This window comes from Vanacampus margaritifer, chromosome 11 (assembly GCF_051991255.1).
Source record: "Vanacampus margaritifer isolate UIUO_Vmar chromosome 11, RoL_Vmar_1.0, whole genome shotgun sequence".
NCBI lineage: Eukaryota > Metazoa > Chordata > Actinopteri > Syngnathiformes > Syngnathidae > Vanacampus > Vanacampus margaritifer.
Window position 1 is genome coordinate 188,597 of NC_135442.1, and position 25,990 is coordinate 214,586.

The 25,990-nt window shown below is 48.5% G+C and overlaps 1 protein-coding gene across 1 annotated transcript in view; it reads left to right on the forward strand.

Annotated features, from left to right (window-relative positions):
* The window catches only part of ttn.1 (titin, tandem duplicate 1), a 137,152-nt gene that overhangs the window by 99,849 nt on the left and 11,313 nt on the right, over positions 1-25,990 (forward strand). Inside the window, exons 152-178 of the mRNA XM_077579404.1 lie at positions 39-9,847; positions 9,917-10,649; positions 10,729-11,025; positions 11,216-11,803; positions 11,890-12,192; positions 12,275-12,571; positions 12,674-12,961; positions 13,062-13,367; positions 13,478-13,780; positions 13,856-14,161; positions 14,245-16,008; positions 16,114-16,407; positions 16,491-16,775; positions 16,864-17,163; positions 17,254-19,320; positions 19,406-19,708; positions 19,778-20,083; positions 20,432-20,722; positions 20,806-21,105; positions 21,983-22,288; positions 22,428-22,730; positions 22,909-23,190; positions 23,299-23,892; positions 24,002-24,289; positions 24,866-25,165; positions 25,247-25,549; positions 25,683-25,985. Coding sequence (XP_077435530.1) covers positions 39-9,847; positions 9,917-10,649; positions 10,729-11,025; positions 11,216-11,803; positions 11,890-12,192; positions 12,275-12,571; positions 12,674-12,961; positions 13,062-13,367; positions 13,478-13,780; positions 13,856-14,161; positions 14,245-16,008; positions 16,114-16,407; positions 16,491-16,775; positions 16,864-17,163; positions 17,254-19,320; positions 19,406-19,708; positions 19,778-20,083; positions 20,432-20,722; positions 20,806-21,105; positions 21,983-22,288; positions 22,428-22,730; positions 22,909-23,190; positions 23,299-23,892; positions 24,002-24,289; positions 24,866-25,165; positions 25,247-25,549; positions 25,683-25,985 — 21,819 coding nt within the window. The remainder of the gene's footprint in view (positions 1-38; positions 9,848-9,916; positions 10,650-10,728; positions 11,026-11,215; positions 11,804-11,889; positions 12,193-12,274; positions 12,572-12,673; positions 12,962-13,061; positions 13,368-13,477; positions 13,781-13,855; positions 14,162-14,244; positions 16,009-16,113; positions 16,408-16,490; positions 16,776-16,863; positions 17,164-17,253; positions 19,321-19,405; positions 19,709-19,777; positions 20,084-20,431; positions 20,723-20,805; positions 21,106-21,982; positions 22,289-22,427; positions 22,731-22,908; positions 23,191-23,298; positions 23,893-24,001; positions 24,290-24,865; positions 25,166-25,246; positions 25,550-25,682; positions 25,986-25,990) is intronic.

A 25,990-nucleotide genomic window follows, 5' to 3' on the forward strand; every position in this document is an offset into this window, starting at 1 on the left:
CCCGGCTGCAGAGGTGCCTTCCACAGATGCACCTGCAGAGGATTGGATCATGTGCACACCACCAACGGGTGTCAAGAAGACAAAGTTTGAGGTTGCAAACCTGAAAGAAAATCATGCTTACAAATTTAGAGTGAGTGCTTGTAACAAGGTTGGGGTTGGCGAGCATGCCGATGTTGCTGGAGCTGTGGTTGCCCAGGACAGAGCAGACGAACCGGACCTTGACATTGACCCAGAACTGAGAAAGATTGTGACAATTAAGGCTGGACTTTCACTTCGACTCTTTATTCCAATCAAGGGAAGACCCACTCCTAGCATCAAGTGGGACAAAGATGGTGCTCCACTTAAGGAGAAGGCTCAAGTTGAAGTGACCAGCAGTTACACGGCCCTCGTGATTGACCAGATGAGCAGAGTTGACAGTGGGAAATACACCATCACCGCTGAGAATTCCAGTGGAACCAAATCTGCATTTGTTGTCGTTCGAGTTCTCGATACACCGAGCGCTCCTGTAAATCTGACAGTGAAAGAAATTACAAATCAGTCGGTGACACTTGCTTGGGAAGTACCGCTTTTAGACGGTGGCTCCAAAATCAAAAACTATATTGTAGAAAAGAGAGAGAGTACCCGCAAAACGTATGCTGCTGTGGTAACAAATTGCCATGCTCTTTCGTGGAAGATTGAGCCACTCCAGGAGGGTTGCAGTTATTATTTCAGAGTTCTTGCTGAGAACGCACACGGTATTGGTCTGCCCGCAGTAACGGTTGACCCACTTAAAGTCTCAGAGGTGCCGCAGGCTCCCAGGAGCTTGACTGTTACAGATCAAACAAATACAAGCATCTCTTTGGCCTGGGAACATCCAGAATATGATGGCGGCAGCAGAGTCATCCAGTACTTGCTTGAGGTGCAGCTTAAAGGCCAAGAGAAGTGGTCTGGTGTTAACACATACAAAACAATGGAGACAACCGTTTCCAATCTGAACCCGGGGACGGAATACCTGTTCCGAGTTACAGCAATGAATGACAAGGGGAAAAGTGACCCCAGAGTCCTTTCTGGCCATGTCATTACGAAGAACTTGATGTTTGAGCCCGATGTTCGACCGACTTTTAGCAGCTACAGTGTCCATGTTGGTAAAGATCTTTTAATTGAAGTGCCAATCTTTGGACGCCCCAAACCAACAATGGCTTGGACCAAAAATGGAGCGCCTCTGAAGTTCACAACCCGAGTGAACATTCACAACACCCAGACTCATACAAGCCTGAGCATTAAGAAGGCAGCAGGTGACGATGGAGGCATGTACAGCGTTACTGCCGCTAACAGCGCTGGGAAGAAAGAAGCGACTATTGAAGTCATAGTACTTGACAAGCCTGGACCCCCATCTGGCCCAGTGAGATTTGATGAAATCACAACACAGAGTGTGACTATTTCATGGGATCCACCAAAACACAATGGTGGTTGTCAGATTTCAAACTACATTGTGCAAAAAAGGGATACTGTATCAACAACGTGGGAAAATGTCAATAATAACTGTGCCAGAACCACAATCAAAGTGCCCAGACTGAAGCCTGGAGCCGAGTATCAGTTCAGGATCATTGCTCAGAACCGGTACGGGAAGAGTCATGGCCTCGATTCATCTGCTGTTGTTGCTCAGTACCCATACAAAGAACCTGGCCCACCGGGCACGCCTTTCATCTCCTCACTCTCAAGAGATCACCAGATCGTGGAGTGGCACGAACCCATCTTGGACGGAGGCAGTCCGGTCCTCGGCTACCATCTCGAGAGAAAGGAGAGGAATAGCATTCTGTGGGTCAAAATCAACAAGACACTCATTCATGAGCCAAATTACAAGAGCCACCCCTTAGAGGAAGGCATTGAATATGAATACCGGGTGTACGCTGAAAATATCGTCGGCATTGGACGGTGCAGTAAGGTTTCAGAGGGTTGCGTGGCCAGAGACCCATGCGATCCTCCTGGCACACCAGAAGCTCTCCATGTGACCAAAGATACCATTGTTATCCAGTGGACTAAACCGGAATATGATGGTGGCAGTAACATAACTGGCTACCTTGTGGAAAGGCGTGACTTGCCGGAAGGCCGTTGGGTGAAGGCAAACTTCACAAATGTGATTGAGACCCAGTTCACTGCCACTGGCCTAACGGAAAATTCCCAGTATGACTTTAGAGTCTTGGCCAAAAATGCCGTCGGCACCATCAGCAAGCCATCGTACAACAGTGGACCAGTCACTGCGAGCGACAGGATCGAGGCGCCGAAATTCTCCGTTGACCCTGCATTCACCAAGACCATTGTCGTCAATGCTGGGGAGACGTTCAAACTGGATGCAGATGTTCGTGGCAAACCGCTGCCAGCAATGCAGTGGTTCAAGGATGACGTTCCAATTGAAAATACACTCAGGCTTGAGTTAAAAAATACGGAAAATCATGCACTGATAGTCATTAAGGACTCTGTGAGAATTGACAGCGGAATGTACACGCTCCAGCTAACAAATGAGGCAGGCACTGAAACTGTGCCATTCAAAGTGGTGGTCTTGGACAGACCCGGCCCCTGCGAGGGACCCCTTTACGTCGCTGGGGTAGCTGAGGATAGATGTTCATTAGTGTGGGCTGCTCCTTTACACGATGGCGGAAATCCCATCACGCATTACATCATTGAAAGAAGAGAGACCAGCCGTCTAGCTTGGACTGTAGTTTCTTCCAGCTGCACCACCACCTGTTACAAAGTCACCAACTTGTTGGAAGGCAATGAGTACATGTTCCGTGTTACGGCGGTCAACAATTATGGAATGAGCGGCCCCCTGGAGTCTGGTGCAGTGGTTATGAAGACTCCTTTTGTTCTTCCTGGTCCGCCTCACATTGACGATGTAACCAACATTACTCAAGATAGCATGACTGTCACTTGGACTGCCCCAGAATCTGATGGTGGCAGTGACATTTCAAATTACGTTGTTGAAAAGAAGGACAGGGCAGGAATTAAATGGACCAGATGCAACAGACAGAATGTCACTGACCTTTCCTTCAGAGTAACGGGCCTAACCACCGGGCACGAGTACGAGTTCAGAGTGGCTGCTGAGAACGTTGTGGGCTTGGGAGAGCACAGTCTACCCAGCTCTTACTACAAGGCCTGCAATCCTAAGTACAAACCTGGGCCCCCTGCATATGTCAACGTCGTTGACTCCACACGGAGCTCCATCACGGTGTCATGGGGCAAGCCGCTGTCTGACGGTGGTAGCACCATTCAAGGATATATTGTTGAAGTCTGCAAGGCTGAGGAAGAAGAATGGACCATGGTTACTCCCCCCACCGGCTTGCGTGTTAACAAATATGAGATCCCCAGACTGGCAGAGGGTCAGGAATATAAGATCCAGGTGTGCGCTCTGAACAAACTTGGAGTTGGTGAGCCCGCCATTCTCTTGGGAACTGCCAAATCAGAAGAAAGGCAAGAGCCACCACAAATCCTCTTGGATTCTGAGCTGAGGAAGGGAATATCTGTGAAGGCCGGTGGATCGGTTAGAATCCGTATTCCATTCAAGGGCAGACCAACACCTGAGATTAAGTGGCTTAAGGATGAGACAAATCTAACTGAAAAAGCGCTGGTTGAAAAGAGTCTCGTCTTCACACAGCTGTCCATTGACTCTTGTGACAGATGTGATTCAGGGAAATACACTCTAACCCTGACCAACAGCAGTGGGTCTGTGTCTGAGTTTGTTACTGTTAAAGTCCTTGATACACCAGGAGCCCCGCAGAACCTTGTAGTGAAAGATGTTAGGAAGGACTCAGTCGCTCTTGTCTGGGACGCGCCACTCATCGATGGAGGTTCTAAAATTAAGAACTATGTCATTGACAAGCGTGAGTCAACCAGGAAGGCTTATGCAAACGTTTCGACCAAATGTACAAAGACAACATTCAAGGTGGAGAACTTGATTGAGGGTGCTATGTATTACTTCAGAGTCATGGCCGAGAACGAGTATGGCGTTGGCCAGGCAATTGAAACAAAGACGGCGTCAAAGGCGTCCGAAGTACCGCTTCCTGTCGGAAACATCTCTCTCGTCGATGTCACCAAAGCCAGTGTGTCACTGGCCTGGGAAAAACCCGAGCATGACGGCGGTAGCAGGATTGGTGGCTACCTCATTGAGATGCAGCCCAAGGGTACAGATAAGTGGGGTGTTGCCACAAACACAAAGACATGCGAGGGCACCGCCACAGGCCTTACCAGTGGTACGGAATATCTGTTCCGTATTATTGCTTATAATGAGAAGGGGAAGAGTGAGCCAAAGGCACTCGCGGCACCCGTTGTTGCCAGTGACATGAGCTTGGATCCCAGCATTAAGATGCAGTTCAACACTTACAGTGTGTTAGCGGGAAAAGATCTGACCTTGACGTTCCCTGTACTCGGCAGGCCCAAACCTAAAGTCAACTGGACAAAGGATGGTCAGCTCCTGAAGGTGACCTCCAGAGTCAACGTGGTGAATACTCTTACAACAACCGGGATTCAGATAACTGAGGCGTGCAAGGAGGACTTTGGAAAGTACTCGGTTACAGCGAGCAATACTGTGGGCACGTTTACTGAGAACATGGACATCATTATTCTCGACAAGCCTGGTCCACCAAGCGGTCCACTGAAAGTTGTTGAGGTGAGCAACACCTTTGTCCACCTCTCATGGGAACCTCCAGAGTACAAAGGCGGATGCCAGGTGAAGCATTATATCGTAGAAAAGCGAGAGAACACAGGCAATACGTGGCAATCAGTCATCACACAGCTAGCTAGGACGGCTTTCAAAGTGACCAAGCTGACGACAGGTGCGGAATACCAGTTCAGGGTCATTGCTGAAAACAGATATGGAAAAGGCCCTCCTCTAGACTCCAAGGCTATTGTTGTCCAGTACCCATACAAGCCACCAGGCCCCCCTGGAACACCATATGTCAAATCTGCAACTAAGGAGATGATGATCATTGAATGGAATGAGCCAGTCAATGACGGTGGAAGTGCTGTTATCGGATACCATCTGGAGAGCAACGAGAGGAGCAGTATCCTGTGGAACAAACTGAACAAAACACTTATCACTGATACTCAGTTCAAGATCTGTAATCTTGAAGAAGGGATTGGATACGAGTTTAGGGTTTATGCTGAAAATATTGTTGGCGTCGGCAGATGCAGTAAAGTCTCTGAGTCTTTTGTTGCTCGTGATCCATGCGACCCGCCTGGTGCTCCAGAGACTGTCACCATTTCTAAAAACTTCATCAAGATCAGTTGGACAAAGCCTCAGTATGATGGTGGCAGCAAAGTCAATGGCTATATTGTTGAAAAGAAAGACCTCGCCTCCCCCGATAAACGTTGGGTCAGAGAAAACTTTACCAATATCATGGAGACCGAATATAAGATCAGCGGTCTGACAGAAAACCAGCAATACGAATTCAGGGTTATCGCCAGAAATGCAGCCGGCGTCTTCAGCGAGCCCTCTGACAGCTCTGGACCTATCACGGCTACTGATGAAATTGAGCCACCAAGGGCCTCAATGGACCCCAAGTACAAGGATGTTATTGTTGTCAATGCTGGAGAACATTTAACTCTTGATGCTGACATCCACGGGAAACCACTTCCTGACGTGGTCTGGCTGAAGGAAGGCAAGGAAATGGACAAAGCTCTGCGCATTGAAGTGAAAAATACTCTCAAATGTGCTGCCATGACTATCAAGGATGTGACCAAATTGGACAGTGGGCACTATGAACTTGTGCTCAAAAACCTGGGTGGAACAAAAGTCTTCCCAATCACAGTCAAAGTCCTTGACAAACCAGGAAACCCCACAGGACCCTTGAAAGTAACGGGAATCATGGCTGACAGCTGCAACCTCGCCTGGTCAGAGCCATCCCTGGACGGAGGTGCTAATATCACTCACTATATCATGGAGAAGCGGGAGACCAGCAGCTTATCCTGGACAGTGGCCGCCGCCAATATCCAGAGTCTGTATTACAAACTAACAAACCTGCTCGCAGGGAATGAATACATTTTACGAGTCAGGGCTGTGAACAAATACGGTATTGGTGATTATCTTGAGAGTGAGCCCATCATTGCACGCAATCCATACAAACCCCCTAGTGCTCCTGGAACACCAGAGGCAAGTCAGATCACGAAAGATTCAATAGTTCTGTCGTGGTCAGCTCCAGAAGAGACTGGCGGGGCAGATATTGAAGGCTATCGCCTGGAAAAACGTGACAAGGACAGTGTCCGATGGACAACGTGCAACAGACAGAAACTGACAGACACTCACCTCAAAGTGACAGGACTGATAACTGATCACTTTTACGAGTTCCGCGTTGCAGCTGAGAATGAGGCTGGAATGGGAGACTCCAGCGAAGTGTCCCTACTTTATAGAGCCTGTGATGCCACACTACCCCCAGGACCCCCACAACATGCCAAGGTAATTGACTACACAAAGTCCTCCGTCTCTCTTTCCTGGGGCAAGCCTGACTTTGATGGTGGCGCCTATATCAAGGGCTACATCGTTGAAATGCGAGAGTATACACCGGTACCACAATCCACAGAGGAGGTAGAAGTTGCCCCGGCAGTAGACACGCCGGTCGAAAAAGAGTGGGCTATGTGCACGCCACCTTCTGGCATCCAGGCTACTAAACTTACCGTCCAGGATTTAAAAGAATCCGAGGAATATCAGTTCCGTGTCTGCGCCATCAACTCAGAGGGAGTGGGTGAGGCTGCTTATGTCCACGGCACGGTGGTTGCTATGGACCGGGTCGAAGCACCGGAGATTGAGCTTGATGCTGACCTCAGAAAGGTGGTGTCTGTACGTGCTGGTGGTACTTTGCGTCTGTTTGTAACCATCAGAGGAAGGCCAGAACCTGCTGTAAAATGGGAAAAACTTGATGGTACTCTCACAGATCGGGCCGCAATTGACACCACCAGCTCGTACACCATGATTGTGATTGACAATGTTAACCGCTGGGACAGTGGCAAATACTCACTCACCTTGGAGAACAGCAGTGGTTCAAAGTCTGCAATTGTCTCCGTGAGAATTTTGGATACGCCAAGTGCACCGCAGAACTGCACTGCGAAGGATCTCAAAAAGGATTCCGTAACGCTTGTTTGGGATACACCGCTCACCGACGGTGGGTCTAAAATCACCAACTACATCGTTGAGAAGAGAGAGTCTGTCCGGAAGGCCTACACGACTGTAACCAGCAACTGCACAGCCAACACATTCAAGATTGAAGAGTTGCCTGAGGGTGGCATTTTCTACTTCAGGGTTTGTGCTGTTAATAAGTACGGCCAAGGACTTATGGTTGAAACAAAAGAAATGAAAGTGTCTGAGGTGCCCCTGCCCCCAAGCAATGTAACTCTTGTTGATGTGACTAAAACCAGCGTTTCACTCTCATGGGACAAACCTGCACACGATGGTGGTAGTAAAGTCATCTGCTACAACGTGGAATTCAAGCCCAAGCGTGGTGAAAAATGGGGTACTGCTAGCACAGTCAAGGTGCTAGAGGCAACTATTCCAAACCTGACTCCCAACGAAAGCTACCTATTCAGAGTTGTTGCAATCAACGAGAAGGGAAAGAGTGACCCCAAGGAGCTTGGTTTGCCCGTACTGGCAAAGGATGTGGCAATTGAGCCATCTGTCAACTTGTTATTCACAACATACAGCGTGAAGGCCGGAGATGACCTGACTGTTGAGGTTCCAGTGAGAGGCAGACCTAAGCCTGTCGTCTCATGGAAGAGGGATGGTCTTCCTGTGAAGCAAACTTCTTCGGTTACAATTTTGAACACGGCGACCTCATCCAAGATTCTCATTAAGCAGGCCGCTAGGGAGCATGTCGGAAAGTATGAGATCACCCTGGCCAATACTGCAGGAACAGTAACGTCACATCTAAGCGTAGTTGTGCTGGATAAACCAAGTCCACCGATGAGAATCAAGGTGGACGCTGTGACCTCTGACAGCATCACACTTTCCTGGTCTCCACCAGAATACGATGGCGGCTGCTCCATCAGTAACTATATCGTTGAGAAGAGAGATACCAATACGCAAGAGTGGCAAATGGCTGCAAGCAGTGTGGCCAGAACCGCTTACACAGCCGGCCGCCTGATGCACGGCGCAGAATACCAATTCCGCATCTATGCAGTCAACCGTTATGGAAAGAGCGCACATTTAGATTCTCCTGCAATTACAGCTCAGTACAACTTTAAGCAACCTGGACCTCCTTCCACACCTGCGGTTAAGCTTGCTACCAAGTCTTACATGGTGGTGACGTGGAACGAGCCTGTCAATGATGGGGGAAGTCCCGTTCTTGGCTATCACCTAGAGCGGAAGGAGCGCGCTAGCATTCTCTGGACCAAGATGAACAGAGGAATGATCAAGGATTCCGAATACAAAGTCAGTGCAATAGAAGAGGGTATGATGTATGAATATCGTGTCTATGCTGAAAATATTGCTGGCATCGGTAAATGCAGCAAGGCCTCCGAAGCGGTAGCGGCAAGAGATCCATGTGATCCTCCAGGAGCCCCCGTTATCACTGCTGTTAGCAGAACATCTGTGTCCTTGTCTTGGGACAAACCAGAGTATGATGGTGGTGCCAAGGTGTCTGGCTACATCATTGAACGCAGAGATCTTCCAGAAGGTCGCTGGACAAGGTGCAATTTCACCAATGTGCCTGAGACTCACTACCATGTTACAGGCCTTACAGAGGACAGCCAATATGACTTCCGTGTCATTGCTAAGAACGCCGCGGGATTGTTCAGTGAACCGTCTGACAGCACTGGCCCAATCACTGTCAAGGATGATGTTGAGCTGCCACGCATCATGATGGATGTCAAATACAGAGAGACAATATTTGTGAAAGCAGGAGAAACTTTGAAGATTCATGCTGACATCGCGGGCCGCCCTGCACCTGTTATTGCCTGGAGCAAAGACGGCAGTGAAATTGTGCTTAGAGCAAGAATCCAGGTTGCTTCGACAGATACTGGTACCTCAGTGACTGTGAAAGCCTGCATCAGAAGAGACTCTGGTCAATATGTACTCACTCTCCGGAACATTGCTGGGACCGTTAGCATGCCAATAAATTGTGTCATTCTAGATAAATCAGGGCCCCCTGCAGGACCTCTGCAGATTACGGATCTCACAGGGGAGGAATGCACTCTGTCGTGGGGTCCACCCCAGGAGCCCGGCGGTGCTGAGATCACACACTATGTTGTTGAGAAGCGCGAGACCAGCCGCTTGGCCTGGACACTAGTGAAGGGCGATGTCACCAAAACATACTTTACTGTCAGAGGACTGCTGAAGGGCAATGAATATATCTTCAGGGTTTTGGCCATTAACAAGCATGGAAGTGGTGAGGCTTTGGAGAGTGAGGCTGTCAAGATCACTGATCCATACACTTTTGCCACAGCTCCTCTTAACGTTGATGTCACTGACATTACTGGAGATTCAATGATCCTCACGTGGTGCAAACCAATAAGTGACGGAGGCAGTCCAATCACAGGCTATGTGATCGAGCGCCGGGAGAAGACCGGCATGCACTGGGTCCGTGTCAATAAAAATGTAGTCGCTGAATGTACCACAGTAGCAACCAAACTGCGTAAGGGTTGCGAGTATGAGTTCAGGGTCTGTGCTGAAAATGCCGCTGGTCTGAGCCCTCCAAGTGAAACCTCTGCTTCATTTAGAGCAGTCGATCCCTTGGCTGTTCCGACTCCTCCATCCAAGCCCAAGATTTTGAATTCAACCAAGGACAGTGTATCCATTGTTTGGAAACCACCTACTGATAATGGAGGCGCTCCTATTCTTGGATATAGTGTGGAATACAGGGACTACATTCGCAAACCAGTACCGGTGGTGGCGGAAGATGAGGAGGAATATGAAGAAGGGGAAGGGGAGGAACCAGAGTCACCAGAAGAACTGAAGAGATGGGTTGAGGCCATTGCACTTACCAGAAGTTTAGAGTTCACAATTACTGGACTCAAATCTGGCATGGATTATGAAACCTGTGTTAAAGCAATAAACAAAGTTGGAACCAGTGTGCGCAGTCGCTATTCTGATGCGGCTGCAGCAGTGGAAAGAACTGCAGAGCCAGCATTCAATGTGGACATTGAGATGCGCAAAGTCCTTGTGATTCAGCATGGCACAGCATTTACGCTCAATGTTCCATTCCATGGTAAACCTGTTCCCTCAGTGGAATGGGCCAAGGAGGGCACGGATCTCAAGGTGAGAGGAACAATTGATTCAACAAACTCCGGCACGTCACTGACCATCGAAAAGTCAACAAGAAATGACTCTGGGGAATACTGTGTCAGTATTGAATCTCTATTAGGAAAAGCAACATTACCCTTAGTTGTCAAGGTGCTCGACTCTCCCGGGCCCCCAATCAATGTCAAAGTTTCAGCAGTAACCAGGGACTCCGCAACCCTCACTTGGCAAGCGCCTGAGAACGATGGTGGCGATGCAGTGAAGGCCTACCATGTTGAAAAGCGCGAGGCCAGTAAAAAGGCCTGGGTTTCTGTCACGACTAACTGCCATGCATTGACGTACAAAGTGGAAGACCTGCTGGAAGGAGCCATCTATTACTTCAGAGTTATCGGAGAGAACGAACATGGAGTGGGAGTACCACAGGAAGCAAAAGCTGGCACAAAGATTACAGGTAAGGATCAGTCAGATGGCGTTTCATTTCATTGTGTTCGCAAAAGGAACTAATTCAATGATCCCTTTTTGTTTCACAGAGGTGCCGAGCATCCCCATGAAACTCGGAGTTGCAAATGTCACTAAAGACAGTGTGACGATTGCCTGGACACGTCCCGAGTACGACGGTGGTAGTAGAGTGAAAGCTTACCTCATTGATGCTCTGGAGAAGGGACAGACCAAATGGGTCAAGTGTGCCACAGTGAGGACCATGAGCCACACCATAAAAAGCCTTAGGGAAGGTGCAGAGTACTTCTTCAGAGTGCGAGCTGAGAACCATGCTGGACTAAGTGAACCAAAAGAGATGATCGTACCGGTTATCGTCAAGGAACGTCAAGGTAATTTATCTTACATATCTGCGAATGTATGAATACTGCCGCACCCGAATGTACACTGCTGCAACTCCAGTATATATTGTATGTAAGACAAAAGATTTGCCATAGAAGGAGCGCTTGTTTGCTTTCGGTACACTGTCTTCTTCAAGTTTACTTTGCATTGTTCTTCATAGTTTTGCTTGAATTTCAACAGAGGCCCCAGAGTTTGATCTGAAGAACTACCCCAAGAATACGGTTTACGTAAGAGCTGGATCCAACCTTACCTTTGATATTCCACTGACTGGCAAGCCAATGCCGAAAGTGACTCTGTCCAAGAACAATGTTGTCATCAAGGGATCTAAAAGACTATTGACCGAAGTCACTCCTGACAGCTTAACTATCACCCTGAATGAAAGCACGGCAAGCGATGCTGGAAAATACGAAGTAACCGCCTCAAACTCCGGTGGTGCTACCAAGATATTCATGAACTTCATTGTACTGGATAGACCTGGACCCCCTGTTGGACCTGTGGAGATTGGAGAAGTTGGAGAGACTACAGTCTACTTGAAATGGGCTCCTCCAGAATACGACGGAGGCAGCCCTGTCACCAATTATGTGGTCATGAAGCGGCAAACTAGCACTCCCACCTGGGCAGAGGTGTCAACTAACATTGCGAGAAGCGAAATCAAGGTAATGAAGCTGACCAAGGGGGAGGAGTACCAGTTCAGAATTAAGGCTCAGAACCGCTATGGCGTCAGCAACTACATTGACAGCAAGCCAGTTATGATCAAGCTTCCATTCAGTAAGTCAATAGGACCTCATAGTTTTATTACAGTTAAGCAATTCACTTTTCAAATGTGCCATTAACTAATATCCTTTTTATTCCAGCTTTCCCTGGACCCCCATCCACCCCTTGGATTAGTTTCGTGTGCAGAGATAACCTGACTGTATGCTGGAACGAGCCGGTAAGTGACGGCGGGAGTCCCGTGACCGGATATCATCTTCAGATGAAGGAAAGGAGCAGTATTCTCTGGCAAAAGATGAATAAAACAGCGATACAAGGAGACCAGTTCCGGGTCACCAACATCTGCCCAGGTCTCATCTACGAATTCAAGGTGGCAGCTGAAAATGCTGCTGGTATCGGAAAGATGAGCAAGACGTCTGAAGAGGTGCTGGCTATTGACGCATGTGGTAAGTTCATTATCATTCATATAGTCGGCCCTTCCCTTTACGCCAATATCATTTGTCACATCTTCTGACTTCTCTCTGACAGAGCCTCCCGCAAACGTCCATGTCACCGAAGTCACAAAGAACTCCGTCAGCCTGTCATGGCAGAGGCCACCGTACGATGGCGGAAGCAAGATCACCGGCTATAGTGTGGAGAGGAGGGAAGCCGCCAGTGGCAGATGGGTGAAGGCAAACTTCACAAATATCCTTGAGATGGGCTTCACGGTGTCTGGGCTGAACCAGGACGAGTCTTATGAGTTCAGGGTCTATGCAAAGAATGCTGTCGGCTCTGTCAGTAACCCTTCTCTTATTGCCGGCCCAGTCGCTTGTATTGATGCATGTGGTGAGTGCTCATTTTCCTTCCTTCTCACATCACTGTGATTAGAAATGTGTAATGTGTAAAGAAAAAAAATACACATTTAATATAATGTTTTTTGTTGGGTAGGTGCTCCAGCCATTGACCTTCCTCCAGAGTATTTGGACGTGGTTCAGTACAAAGCTGGAACTTCAGTTAAAATCAGAGTAGGAATCATCGCCAAACCTCAGCCAAGCATCGAGTGGCTGAAGAATGGAAAGGAACTTGTAGCTTCTTCTTCCTTGTGTGTGGAAAGGACAACCGACTCGTCAGCCATTCTGATCAAGGATGCGAGCCGCCAACACACTGGCTCGTATGAGATCAAGATAAAAAATATCTTGGGCTCAGCAAGTGCCACAATTGCGGTTGAAATCCTTGGTATTTTGACAATGTTGCTTTCTTTTCTCACGTTTGAAAATGTTCCTCTCATCCCTCAGTGCTTTTTGCTAAATCATGCTTCCTTTTCCTCCCTCCTTAGACAAACCCGGACCCCCAGCCGGCAGCATTAATTTCACCCTCGTTACAGCAGACAGAATCACCTTCCGTTGGGAGCCTGTGTGTGAGGCTGACAATGGAGGTTCTAAGGTGACGCACTACGTTGTCGAGAGGCGTGAAACCAGCAGAGTGGTCTGGTCCACAGTCTCAGAGCGGCACGAGCAGGCGTACATCTCTGTCGGCAAACTGGTGCGAGGAAATGAATATGTGTTCCGCGTCATGGCTGTAAACAAGTTTGGCGTGGGAGTGCCACTGGATTCAGAGGCTGTTGTTGCAAAGAATGCTTTTGGTGAGCTTATTTTCACTTCACAAGCAACTGCATGGCTCCTGTTTGTTCTCCTGTCCCCAATCACAAGAAACAAACGCATCACACATCTGTTGTTTGTACGTTTCCATCAGTAACTCCGGGTCAGCCACATACTCCCGAGGTGAACATCATCACCAAGACTACCATGGTGGTAGAATGGGAAAGCCCAGGTGTGGATGGGGGTAGCACAGTTACTGGCTACTACCTGGAGAGACGTGACAAGAAGAGTTTGCGCTGGATCAGAGTTTACAAAGACCCCATTTCTGACAACAAACAGACTGTTTACCATCTAAACGAAGGAAATGAGTACCAGTATCGTGTCTGTGCCATTAACAAGGCCGGAGAAGGACCCTTCTCTGATGCATCCGACTTTTATAAGGCCGCAGATCCTATTGGTAAGTGATCAAAGACCCTGCTTCCAAAATAAGAATCAGGGATTGCCTGTGCCTATACATTCATTTGACTTTCAGATGCTCCAGATGAGCCTTGCAAGCTGAAGGTGATGGATTCCACAAAGACCTCTATCACATTGCGCTGGTCCAAGCCAGAGTGGGATGGAGGCAGTGGGGTGACCAGCTACATGGTAGAGAAACTTGTGGAGGGAGAGGAAGATTGGGCAATGGTTACTTCAAAGGGAGAGGTTAAGATGACCGAATACACCGTACATGACTTAAAGCCAGACACTAACTACTTCTTCCGAGTTTCTGCTGTCAACTGCGCCGGCCGTGGAGAACCTCTGCAGATAACTGAGCCGGTACAGGCTAAAGATATCCTGGGTAAGCAACTTTGCAGACTTGAGAAACAACTTCCTTCCTTTTGTTTTGTTTTGTTTGAAATGACCGAAACATCATTTTCACAGAGGAAGCCCAGATTGACTCAGATGTTGCCATGAGAACTCACTACATTGTAAAGGCCGGCAAGGACGTGGAGCTCTCTGTTCCTCTGAAGGGTCGACCGTCTCCCGAGGCTTCCTGGAGCAAAGGAGATATATGCATTCACAACAACCCCTCTTATGAATTCCACCAGTCAGACACGACCGCAGTCCTTGTCATGCGTGAAGTCACCAAGCTCGACACGGGAAAATATACGGTCAAGATTGCCAATGGCGTAGGAGAGCCCAAGACACTAACCTTGTCCGTCAAGGTCCAGGACTCTCCAGCTCAATGCAGGAACCTGACACTGAAAGACGTAACCCGTGGAAAAGTCACCCTTTGCTGGGAGACCCCACTCCTCGATGGCGGTGCTGAAATCACCAACTACATTGTTGAAAAGAGGGACTCTTCAAAGAGAACGTACTCTGCAGTAACAAGCAAATGCACCGACACAACCTACACGATTGAAGATCTCTCTGAAAAGGCATCTTACTTTTTCCGCGTACTAGCCGAGAATGAGAATGGTGTTGGTGAACCATGCGAAACACTTGAACCGGTGAAGGCGACAGAGACTCCCGGACCAGTCAAAGAAGTTTCTATGAAGGATTCCTCTAAGACCTCTGTCACACTGCAGTGGCTTAAGCCTGATTACGATGGCGGCAGCATCATCTCTGACTACGTCGTTGAAAAGAAAGCCGCAGGTGAGGACTGGACACTGGGAGGAACGAGTCGACACTGTGAGTTTGAGGTAAAAAAACTAAAGGAGCACTCCGACGTGATGTTCAGAGTCGCTGCTCGAAATGAGAAAGGTCAGGGTGACTTTGTGAAAATAGGGCCGATCAAGGTCATTGACTATGTCATAACACCCGAGGCGAGCCTTGCAGACTACCCAGATGGAAGAATCTGCGTTCGCTTAGGTCACAATGTCCATATTGAGCTGCCATACAGAGGTAAACCTAAACCATCGGTCTTGTGGCTGAAGGACAACCTTCCTCTGAAGGAAAGCGACCAAATCCGCTTCAAGAAAACCGAGACCAAAGCCACACTAATGATCAAGAATGTGAAGAAAGAGAATGAGGGTAAATTCACACTTACTCTTGACAACAACATCAACAGAAAGTCCTTCCACATCCATGTCATTACCCTCGGACCCCCGTCGAAGCCCCTTGGACCCATCCGCCTCGATGAAGTAAGAGCAGAAAGCATCCTGATCTCCTGGGATGAGCCCAACGATGACGGCGGTGGAGACATCAACTGCTATACCGTAGAAAAGCGTGACACCTCGCAGCCTGACTGGAAGATGGCTTGTTCCAGAGTGGAGGGGACTCAGTTCAGAGTGGCCAACTTGGTCAAGGAAGTCCAGTATCAGTTCAGAGTGTGTGCCGAGAACAGGTATGGTGTCAGTGAACCCCTGGTCTCTCAGATAGTAATTGCCAAGCACCAGTTCAGGCCCCCAGGCCCACCAGGCAGGCCTGTGGTGTATAACATCACCAATGATGGCATGACAATCCAGTGGGAGAAGCCCATCTATGACGGTGGTACCCCCATCCAGGGCTTCCATGTGGAGAAGAGGGAAAAGAACAGCATCATGTGGCAGAAGGTGAACGTGGTGCTCATCAAAGAAAGGGATTACAGGGTCCAGGGTCTCATTGAAGGCCTCAAGTACTCGTTCAGAGTGTACGCACAGAATGATGCTGGCTGCAGCCGAATGAGTGAAGAGAGCAAGCCCATCATGGCTGTCAGTCCTGTTGGTGAGTTCCAACTTTGTCCATAGGCTTTCACATTTTTCAATGACTATTAATAAACTCATAAACTCTTTTGCAAGACAAATTCTAAACGTGACTTCCGTCTTTCAGATCCTCCAGGCCAGCCCGACTACACTGACGTGACTAGTGACTCGATCACGCTGAAGTGGGACGCACCTAAACGTGATGGCGGTAGCAAGATTACTGCTTACAACATTGAGAAACGACAGGGTGAGGGTCGTTGGTTCAAGGCGAACTTGACTGATGTCCACGACTGCCAGCACACTGTGACTGGTTTGACAGTGAATGAGCGCTATGAGTTTAGGGTGACTGCCAGAAATGCCTTTGGTGTCGTCAGCCCCCCGTCCAACTCATCCGGTTTGATTGTGGTTAGAAGCGAGAATGGTAAGTGAAGATAAGACAGCAATAGCCCAGAGTAGGAGATCAAAGGATTAGCAATTTACTTATTGCCTTTTCTTCCAAACCAGCTTCCCCGCACATCGAATTTGGCCCCGAGTATTTTGAAGGCTTGACTGTCAAAGCGGGTGACAACATTAGGGTGAAGGTGGCCATCACTGGACGGCCCGTTCCCAAGGTGGTCTGGTACAGAGACGGCGTGGAAATCACAAAAAGGATGATGGATATTATCACTGTTCCTGGATACAGCACTCTTTTCATCAGAGATGCCGACCGTACTCACCGCGGTCTCTACACCGTTGAAGCGACTAATGGATCCGGCAGCAAAAAGGAGGCTCTTCTGGTACAAGTACAAGGTGTGCAGTTGTCGCGGTCTGTTGCAGGATATATTTTTTACAAATCAATTACTGCTTCTAACTTGACTGTAACTGTTTTGTGACGCAGACACACCTGGAGAACCAGTAGGACCCATCACGTTTAGCAACATCTCAGAGGGCAGATGCACTCTGTCCTGGAATCCATCAGAGAACAATGGCTGCTCAGAAATTTCACATTATATCATTGAGAAGCGCGAAACATCCAAGATCTCTTGGGCGTTAGTGTCTGATGACTGTCAAGAGTGCACGTTCACTGCAGCCAAACTCGTTAAGATCAATGAGTACCAGTTCCGGGTCTCGGCTGTCAACAAGTTTGGAGTTGGCAGAGCGTTGGAATCCTGCCCTATTATTGCACAGTTGCAATACAGTAAGTCAAGAGATTGAAATTTTTCATTTGCCAAAATGATATATATTTTTTGGGGTCTTCACAACTTTTCCATTCACAATTTCTTCCCAGCTACCCCCGATTCTCCAGGCACTCCAGATGCCACCGAGGTCACGGGCGAAAGCATAACTTTGGCCTGGACTCCTCCAAAATCTGATGGAGGAAACCCCATTCAGTACTACATTCTGGAAAAACGAGAGAAGAAGACTGTCCGGTTCTACAAAGTGCTTTCAAAGAAACCCATCACTGAATGTGCTCACAAGGTTTCTCATCTCACCGAAGATATGGAGTATGAGTTCCGGGTCATGGCTGTGAATGATGCCGGAATTGGCGCTCCCAGCAATATCTCTTTGCCCATTAAAGCTGTTGAGCCAAAGGATATCCCCTGTGCTCCATCTGTGGTCTGTGTGTCCGACTCCACAAATACCTCTATCAGTCTGGAATGGACCAAGCCTGCAGATGACGGAGGTTCTGACATCTTGGGCTACATCGTGGAGATGGTCAAGGGCGATGAACTTGACTGGAATAGAGTCAATGAAGAGCTGGTGGCTGAAACAGAGTACACAGTCACTGGTCTACACACTGGGGTTGAGTACAAGTTCCGTGTTGCCGCCGTAAATCAAGTGGGACGAGGTGAGGACATGGGAACTCTAGAACCGGCTCAGGCCATTGACAGACTCACACCACCACAGGTGGATATTGATGTCACCTTCAAGCAAACGCATATTGTCAAGGCTGGAGGTTCAGTGAAATTAAGTGTCCAATTCAGGGGGAAGCCTGTCCCTGTTGCTACCTGGTTGAAAGAAGAAGGAGAACTCGGTGTGATGTCAGAGGTCACAACTGCAGAGGGCAGCAGTACTCTCCATATTGAAAAGTGCTCTCGAAATGATTCGGGCAAATACACTGTGAACTTGGAGAACAGTAGTGGTAGCAAGGCCATGACTTTCACGGTGAAAGTCATGGACACGCCTGGAGCTCCTCAGGCTTTAGTCTTCCAACAGGTGTCCAGAGGCTCAGTCACGCTTGCATGGCAGCCTCCGCTTAATGATGGCGGAGCGCGAATCCACCACTATATTGTCGAGAGGCATGAGGCAACCCGTCGCACTTGGCAACAGTCTGGAGGCAAATGCACTGAGAATATGATGAAAATCCAGGACCTCCTGGAGGGAGTGCCATACTTCTTCAGGGTATCTGCAGAGAACCAGCATGGTGTCGGTGAGGTCTTGGAGACGACAGAGCCTGTCATCGCCACTGCCGAGCCAGCACCGCCAAAGAGAATGGACATTGTGGACACAACAGACAGCTCGGTGTCACTGAGCTGGCTGAAGCCAGAGCACGATGGCGGAAGCCGTATCCAGTGCTATGTCATCGAGGCCAGGCCCAGGGGGACGGATAAATGGGTCGTGGTTGGCAACACCAAGAACCTCTCTTACACGGTGGAAAAGCTCAACAAGGGTGATGAGTATCACTTCCGTGTGAAAGCTAAGAATGAGTCCGGCCACAGCAGGCCCAGGGAAACTCCAGCCCCAGTGTTGGTCAAAGAGCCTCACATTGAACCGTCAGCTGATCTCAGTGAGATCACCAATCAGCTGATCACATGCACATCGGGTGGCATCTTTACAATTGATGTTCCTATTAGTGGGAGACCTGCTCCCAAGGTAGCCTGGAGGCTGATGGAGATGAGGCTAAAGAACTCTGAAAGGGTTTGCATTAAAGTAACTAAAGACAGAACCAGCATATCAGTCAAGGATGCCATGAGGGGTGATGGTGGAAAATACTACCTGACCCTGGAGAATGTTGCCGGAACCAAGACCTTTACTATTGATGTCAATGTTATCGGTAGACCCAATCCTCCAGCGGGGCCTGTTGAAATTTCAAATATCACCTCACAATCCTGTGTCGTCAGCTGGAATGCGCCAGAGGATGATGGCGGCACTGACATTACCAACTACATTGTGGAGAAGCGTGAATCCGGTTCCACTGCCTGGCAGCTGATCAACTCCAGTGTGAAGCGCACGTCTCTCCACGTCAGTTATCTGACCAAGTACATGCAATACACCTTCAGGGTATCTGCCGAGAACAGATTTGGTGTAAGTAAAACGACTGAGTCGGATACCATCGTCGCAGAGCATCCTTACAGTGAGTGCAATTCCGAAATCTGAATGACAAATTGTTATCATGAAAGTCATGAATCACTAACAAACTTCACATTTGACTCTTGTAGCACCTCCTGGACCCCCAACAAGGCCATCCGTCTTTAATATCTCTGCCAACACAATGACCATGAAGTGGGAGGAGCCCTATCACGATGGCGGCAGCAAGGTGACTGGCTACTGGATTGAGAAGAAAGAGAGGAATAACATTCTCTGGGTGAGGGAAAACAAGATCCCATGCTTTGAGTCCTTTTATAAGGCGGAAGACCTTGTTGAAGGTCTAGAGTACCAGTTCCGAGTTTATGCCATGAACAGTGCTGGTCTGAGCAAGGCCGGTGAAGCCTCCAAAGGTGCAGTCGCCCAAAACCCTGTTGGTGAGTATTGCTTGTCCCGCAAGCGTTGGTCACCTATTAACTAACACAAGTTGACGTCTGTGTTGTTAGATCCACCAAGTAAGCCAGAAGTGACAAATGTAACCAGGACCACAGTGTCGCTCAAATGGTTGGCTCCGCTTAATGACGGTGGCAGTCCAATTGTAGGATACATTATTGAACGTAAACCGTACACTCCGACTGGTGAAGGCCGCTGGCTCAAGTGTAACTACACCAACGTGACGGACACTTTCTACACTGTGACCGCCCTGGGAGAAGGAGAACCCTACGAGTTCAGAGTCATTGCCAAGAATGCCAACCAAGTCTTCAGCACCCCATCAGTTTCCACCGGCTCTGTGCAGTGCAAGACAGACTTTGGTAAGCTACTTTAGTTGTTTGTGATCGAATACGGTTAATGGCGTGCACGTTATCTACATCAAATGGTGTTCAAAGGGCTTTACAAAGGCTCCCATTTAGCCAATCACACACACATTCATGCACTAATAGGAGGCTGCTGCCATGCAAGGCGCTGCCAAGTCCACTGGGAGCAAATTAGCCTTCGGTATCTTTGGGTATGGTCAAAGTTGAGGACTGAACAAAGAAGCTTCGGCTTGTGAGACTGCCACTCTACCACTGAGCCATGCCGGCCCTAAGACCAAATGTCACATGTGCCAAATACCCAGGCTGACCGCTCACTAGTGTAAATGTGTTTTTATATTACGACAGAACCTCCAAGGGCTCAGCTGGACGGCAAACTCCTATCTGAAGTTGTTATGGTGAGAGCTGGGTCAGATCTAGTTCTGGATGCCACAGTGGGTGGCAGGCCTGAGCCCAAAGCGTTCTGGTCCAAGGGCAACAGGGAACTAGACTTATGTGAGAAGTACCAGCTGCAATACACATCCAACCGGGCAATGGCCATCATCAAGTTCTGTGACAGAGATGATACCGGAAAGTATATTCTTACTGTGAGGAATGTGAGTGGAACAAAGACTGCTGAAGTCAATGTCAAAGTACTTGGTGAGTAGACGTGCATTCTATTGGATATCAAAATCCGTTGTAGAATAGAAGACGACTAACAAGACAATATCGAATGTTTCTAGACACCCCGGGAGTGTGTGAAGGCAGCATCCAGATCAGCAAGATAACAGAGGAGTCGTGCACTCTGAACTGGAAGCCTCCTTTGGAGGATGGCGGTGATGAGGTGTCCCACTACCTCGTGGAGAGGAGAGACACCAACAGACTGCACTGGGTTTTCATGCACGCCGAGTGCAAGGAGCTGACCTGGAACATAACCGGGCTTTTCAAGAACACAGAATACATATTCAGAGTCCGGGGACTCAACAAATATGGCCCTGGAGTCCCCCTCGTCTCAGAGCCCATGGTTGCCAGAAACACTTTCAGTGAGTTTACTCGTCCAACCGTTGTCAAATGTGTGTGATATACTTTACTTTTACAACGTAATCTGCAGTGGAAGTTATTGCTAATGATTTCCCCAAACATAAATAACTGGTGCTTTGGCTTGCAATCTTGACCCAACTATGTGACTGTAACTCCACATTCCGATATACCATTGCCTTGCCCTCCGGCAATTATCGTTATTATAACCAGGGGTGCAAATAAGCGGTGCCCCGGTGCGCATGAGCAGTGGAAATTGAATATTGCTCCAGTTCAAAGTCTGTCTGTGCACTTTTGGACAATAAAGGATAGGTCGGGCCAACTTCCATTCCAAGTCAAATCAGCCGCTTCAACCAGGAAAAACTTCCAAATAAAAGCCAGATAAGGCATTGCTATCCATGTACAGTATTACTCGTTGGGCTTTTATTTTCAAATTAACCCTCACTGCGCATTGCCTTTCAACAAGCGTTGTGGCGGCTGACTTGACTAGCTTAAAGGGTTAGCGGAACGTGTGCAAGACAGCCTCCAGCTTTGACGGTTATCGCCGATCCAAAATATGTCCTTACGCGCTCCGTGGCGCGAAAAAAAAGAAATATGAATTTAATGTCTTTTTTATAAAACAGTCAATTGTATGGTTTTAATAAGCTGCCAATGTCTAGCCCCGGTATAAGTATGTTGTAAAAAAAAAAAAAAAAAGTGTATTCATTTGTACTAAAATGACATCTCTAGACATTAACGATAGCGATAAAGTTCATCCATGAGGTTGTTTGATTGGGCACCAAACAAGAACCTCTGGGTTGTCCAAATGTTGATATCCACCCCTGATGATAACATCAGCCTGCTGTACTTGTTGATTTCAACCTTAAGAACGTCTTCTTCCAGCTGTGCCAACTCCACCTGGTGCACCTGAGATCCTGGTGTCTGGAAAGGACTTTGCGACCATTGAGTGGCTGAAGCCAGAGAGCGATGGTGGCAGTCCGTTGGTCCACTATCTGGTTGAGAGGCGGGAAAAGAAGAGTGCCCGCTGGGTGAAGGTGAACCGGAGTGGAGCACACCTCGACACGACACTGAAGGTGTCCGGTTTGGCCCAAGGCAACATATACCAGTTCAGGGTGACGGCCATCAACAGGGCTGGAGAGGGCGAACCTAGTGATGTCTCTCTGTATGTTGTCTGCAGAGAGCCAACATGTAAGTCCACTTTGTTCCCAGTACCCCACCAAACAATAATAGATTGGTGAATTCATTTCATTGGTGACAGGCTAGTTTTGCATCGAACCGATCTTGACCACCGATGGCTGTTTTTAAGCTTGATCTTCTCCCGTCTTAGGCACCCCCTCTCCGCCCTCTGTACCTCGTATCACCGACACCCATGCTGACAGCATTACCTTGGCTTGGTCTCGCCCTGTGGAGGATGGAGGCGCTGATGTGCTGGGCTACTTACTGGAAATGCAGGAAGCTGGAACAGAGGAGTGGATAAAGGCCCATGAGAAGACACTGCGTACTTCAGAACATACGGTGACCGGACTTTGCTCAGGCAAGAAGTATCGCTTCAGAGTAGCCGGCATCAACATCAATGGCACTGGAGACTTCAGTGAGCACTGTGCTGAAACGGAGCCAGTGGAGAGAATTGGTATGTTGCCCATTCAATCTTCTCAATCATATCATTTCCTGTAAAGCTCGGGAAGAAAGAAAACGTTCAACTTGGCAAATTTGCAAGCCAGTAGAGTTTAGAGTAGTATTAGGTGTGGCGCTTTTTGCCCTTGCAACGCAACTCAACACCCTAATTCTTCATGACTTTGGCCCAATAGAAACTCCAGACTTGGAGCTCCACGATGACTTGAAGAAAACCATCTGCCTGCGTGCCGGCGGTTCTCTGCGCCTCTTTGTAAATATTACTGGCCGTCCTGCTCCAACAATCACTTGGAGCAAGCCAGGTGTTGACCTTAACAGCCGAGGCTTCATAGAGGTCACCAGCAAGTCAAGCACACTCATCATTGATAAGGTCCACCGATATGATGCTGGCAAATACACGCTGGTGGCTGAGAACTCTGCTGGGAAACAGGAAGTCTATATTCTGGTCAAAGTCTATGGTAAGCGGACAACCATATCATGAGTTCATGCTATGAAAAAAAACGATCCATTATTATTTTGAGTATGTAGGAGAGCTGTATCTAAAGCGTAAACTTTTATCATTGTAGACACACCGGGACCAACGGGACCAATCAAGATCAAGGAACTGACCAAAGAGCAAGCCACCATCTCTTGGGATGCCCCGGCGGTGGACGGCGGCGCTCCTGTCAATAATTATATTATTGAGAGGCGCGAGGCCTCCATGAGAGCCTACAAAACGGTGACTTCCAAGTGCAGCAAGACATCCTTTAAGATCGATGGCCTGATGGAGGGCATGCTGTACTACTTCCGAGTCCTACCTGAAAACATTTACGGTGTCGGTGAGCCTCGCGAGACATCCGACGTCGTCCTGGTTTGCGAGGTGCCTCAGCCGCCGCGCAAATTGGAGGTGATCGACGTCACCAAGAGCACCGTTTCGTTGGGCTGGGAGAAGCCTGAGCATGACGGAGGCAGCAGGCTGACCGGTTACATGGTAGAGGCCTGCAAGTTTGGCACTGAAAAGTGGATGAAAGTGGCCTCCCTCAAGCTAACTGACTTTGAACACACCATTGAGAAGCTGAATGAGAAAGAACAGTACTTGTTCAGAATCAAAGCCATCAACAGTCGAGGCGCCAGCGAAGCAAAGGAGCTTGTGACACCCGTGACTGTGCAAGAACAAAGAGGTGAGCAGCACAGTCAGTCAAAGCATTTGTTTTTCTCACTCGCTTAAGGATCCAGCGTGATTAACCTTTTTTTTTTTTTAACCTTTTCCCCCCAAAAATGTTCTTTTAGTGATGCCTGAAGTGGATTTCACCAGCCTTCCCCAGAAAACCATCAACGTTCTGGCCGGAAAAACACTGGAGCTCAACCTACCAATCATTGGCAGGCCTCCCCCGTCTTGCTTCTGGTTCTTTGGTGACAATAGGATCAAAATCACAGACCGTGTTAAGATCCAGAGCACTGGCAAGTTTTCCAAACTAAGCGTTTCCGACACAACCATTGACGACAGCGGAAACTACACTCTGGAGTTGAAGAACACTGTTGGCGTTACCACCGAGGTCATCAAGGCCGTCATTCTCTGTAAGGAAACCCCCGCAGATGGCCATCATGTTTGATTTTTTTAATCAAGTTGAAATATGGACAGAGGTGGGTAGAGTAGCCAAAAATTGAACTCAAGTAAGAGTACACTATCCAATAAGATGATCTTTATTGTTGAGGGGCAGATGGGCTAAAGCTCTTCGGACATGTGTCATTGCAGCAAAAAACAAACAAACAAAAATGTCCGATGGCGCTGTATGTTTATGAACACTTCAATTTTCCAGTAACATGAACCCAGTAAAGTTGACACATTGGAAACAGTGGAACCTCGGATTTGGAACGCGCTCATGTGCTGCCTTGCCGTGTTTGGTTGGTGTCCGTGCAAAAAGTCTCGCTGACCAAAAAACGGAAGCAGCTAAAAAGTAGCTGTTCTTCAAAACAAATTTACGCCAGTAAAAGCATGTTGCGTCAAAACTACTCTGGCAAGTACAATTTATCCCAAAAGTTACTTGTATGTAGCGCGTTACTCCCCACCTCTGAAAATGGAAGACATTGAACCTGATTTTATGCAGCAAAAGAAATGTGGGTCTAAAGTTTTTTTTGGGCATTTCCCCTTAGCCAAGCCTGATGAACCAAAAGGACCAATCAGATTTGATGAGATTGACGCCACCACAGTCACCAGTAGCTGGGATCCTCCAGACAGGGACGGTGGAGCTCCCGTCACCGGCTATGTGGTGGAGCAACGAGATGCCCACAGACCAGGCTGGGTGCCGGTTTCTGACTCGGTCAGCCGACCTACCTTCAAATTTGAGAAGCTGATTGAGGGAGATGAGTACGTCTTCCGTGCGGCTGCTGTGAATCGCTACGGCACCGGAGAATTCTTGCAGTCTGAGATTGTCACCTGCCGGAGCTTGAAGAGTAACGGCTGTTTTTTATTCCCATAAACACATGTGGTCATAACCCTTGACACAAGGCTAACATGCTCTGCCTCCTTCACAGATGTGTCTGGATCTCCTGGCCGACCGACCGTTTTCGATGTGTCGCGTGACGGCATGACTGTTGCCTGGAACCCACCAGAAGAGGATGGTGGGCTGGAGGTCTCTGGTTATATCATTGAGCGCAAAGAAGTCAGGTCTGACAGATGGGTGCGTGCCAACAAGAATCCCGTCACCATGAATAGATACCGCTCGACAGAGCTAATTGAAGGCCTGGAGTACGAGCACAGAATCATTGCTATCAATGCCCGCGGACTAAGCAAACCAAGTTTGCCTTCCAAACCAGCTGTGGCATCAGATCCCATCGGTGAGAGGCCCAAAAAACCCAAATGAAATATGGATCTTTGTTTCTGTATTTTGCAGTATAACAATTGTTTTGATTGGTTTCACAAAAACAGTGGGATCCATGAAAACTGAAATCTATTTTCTGTCCTGGTCAGATCCACCTGGTTGCCCGCAGAACCCTCGCATCACAGAAACCACCAAGTCGTCTGTATCACTGGCTTGGAGTCCCCCCGATGATGAGGGAGATGCGAGAGTGGACGGCTACCTGATTGAGATGCAGAAGGTGGGCAGCGTGGCTTGGCTCAAATGCAACACCACGCCCTCTCTGATCTGCGAGTACACACTGACCAACATGCCACAAGGAGAGGAGTTCAAATTCCGAGTACTGGCCTGCAATGCAGGCGGCTCTGGCGAGCCTGCCGAAGTTCCTGGAGTTGTCACCATCATAGAGATGTTAGGTAAG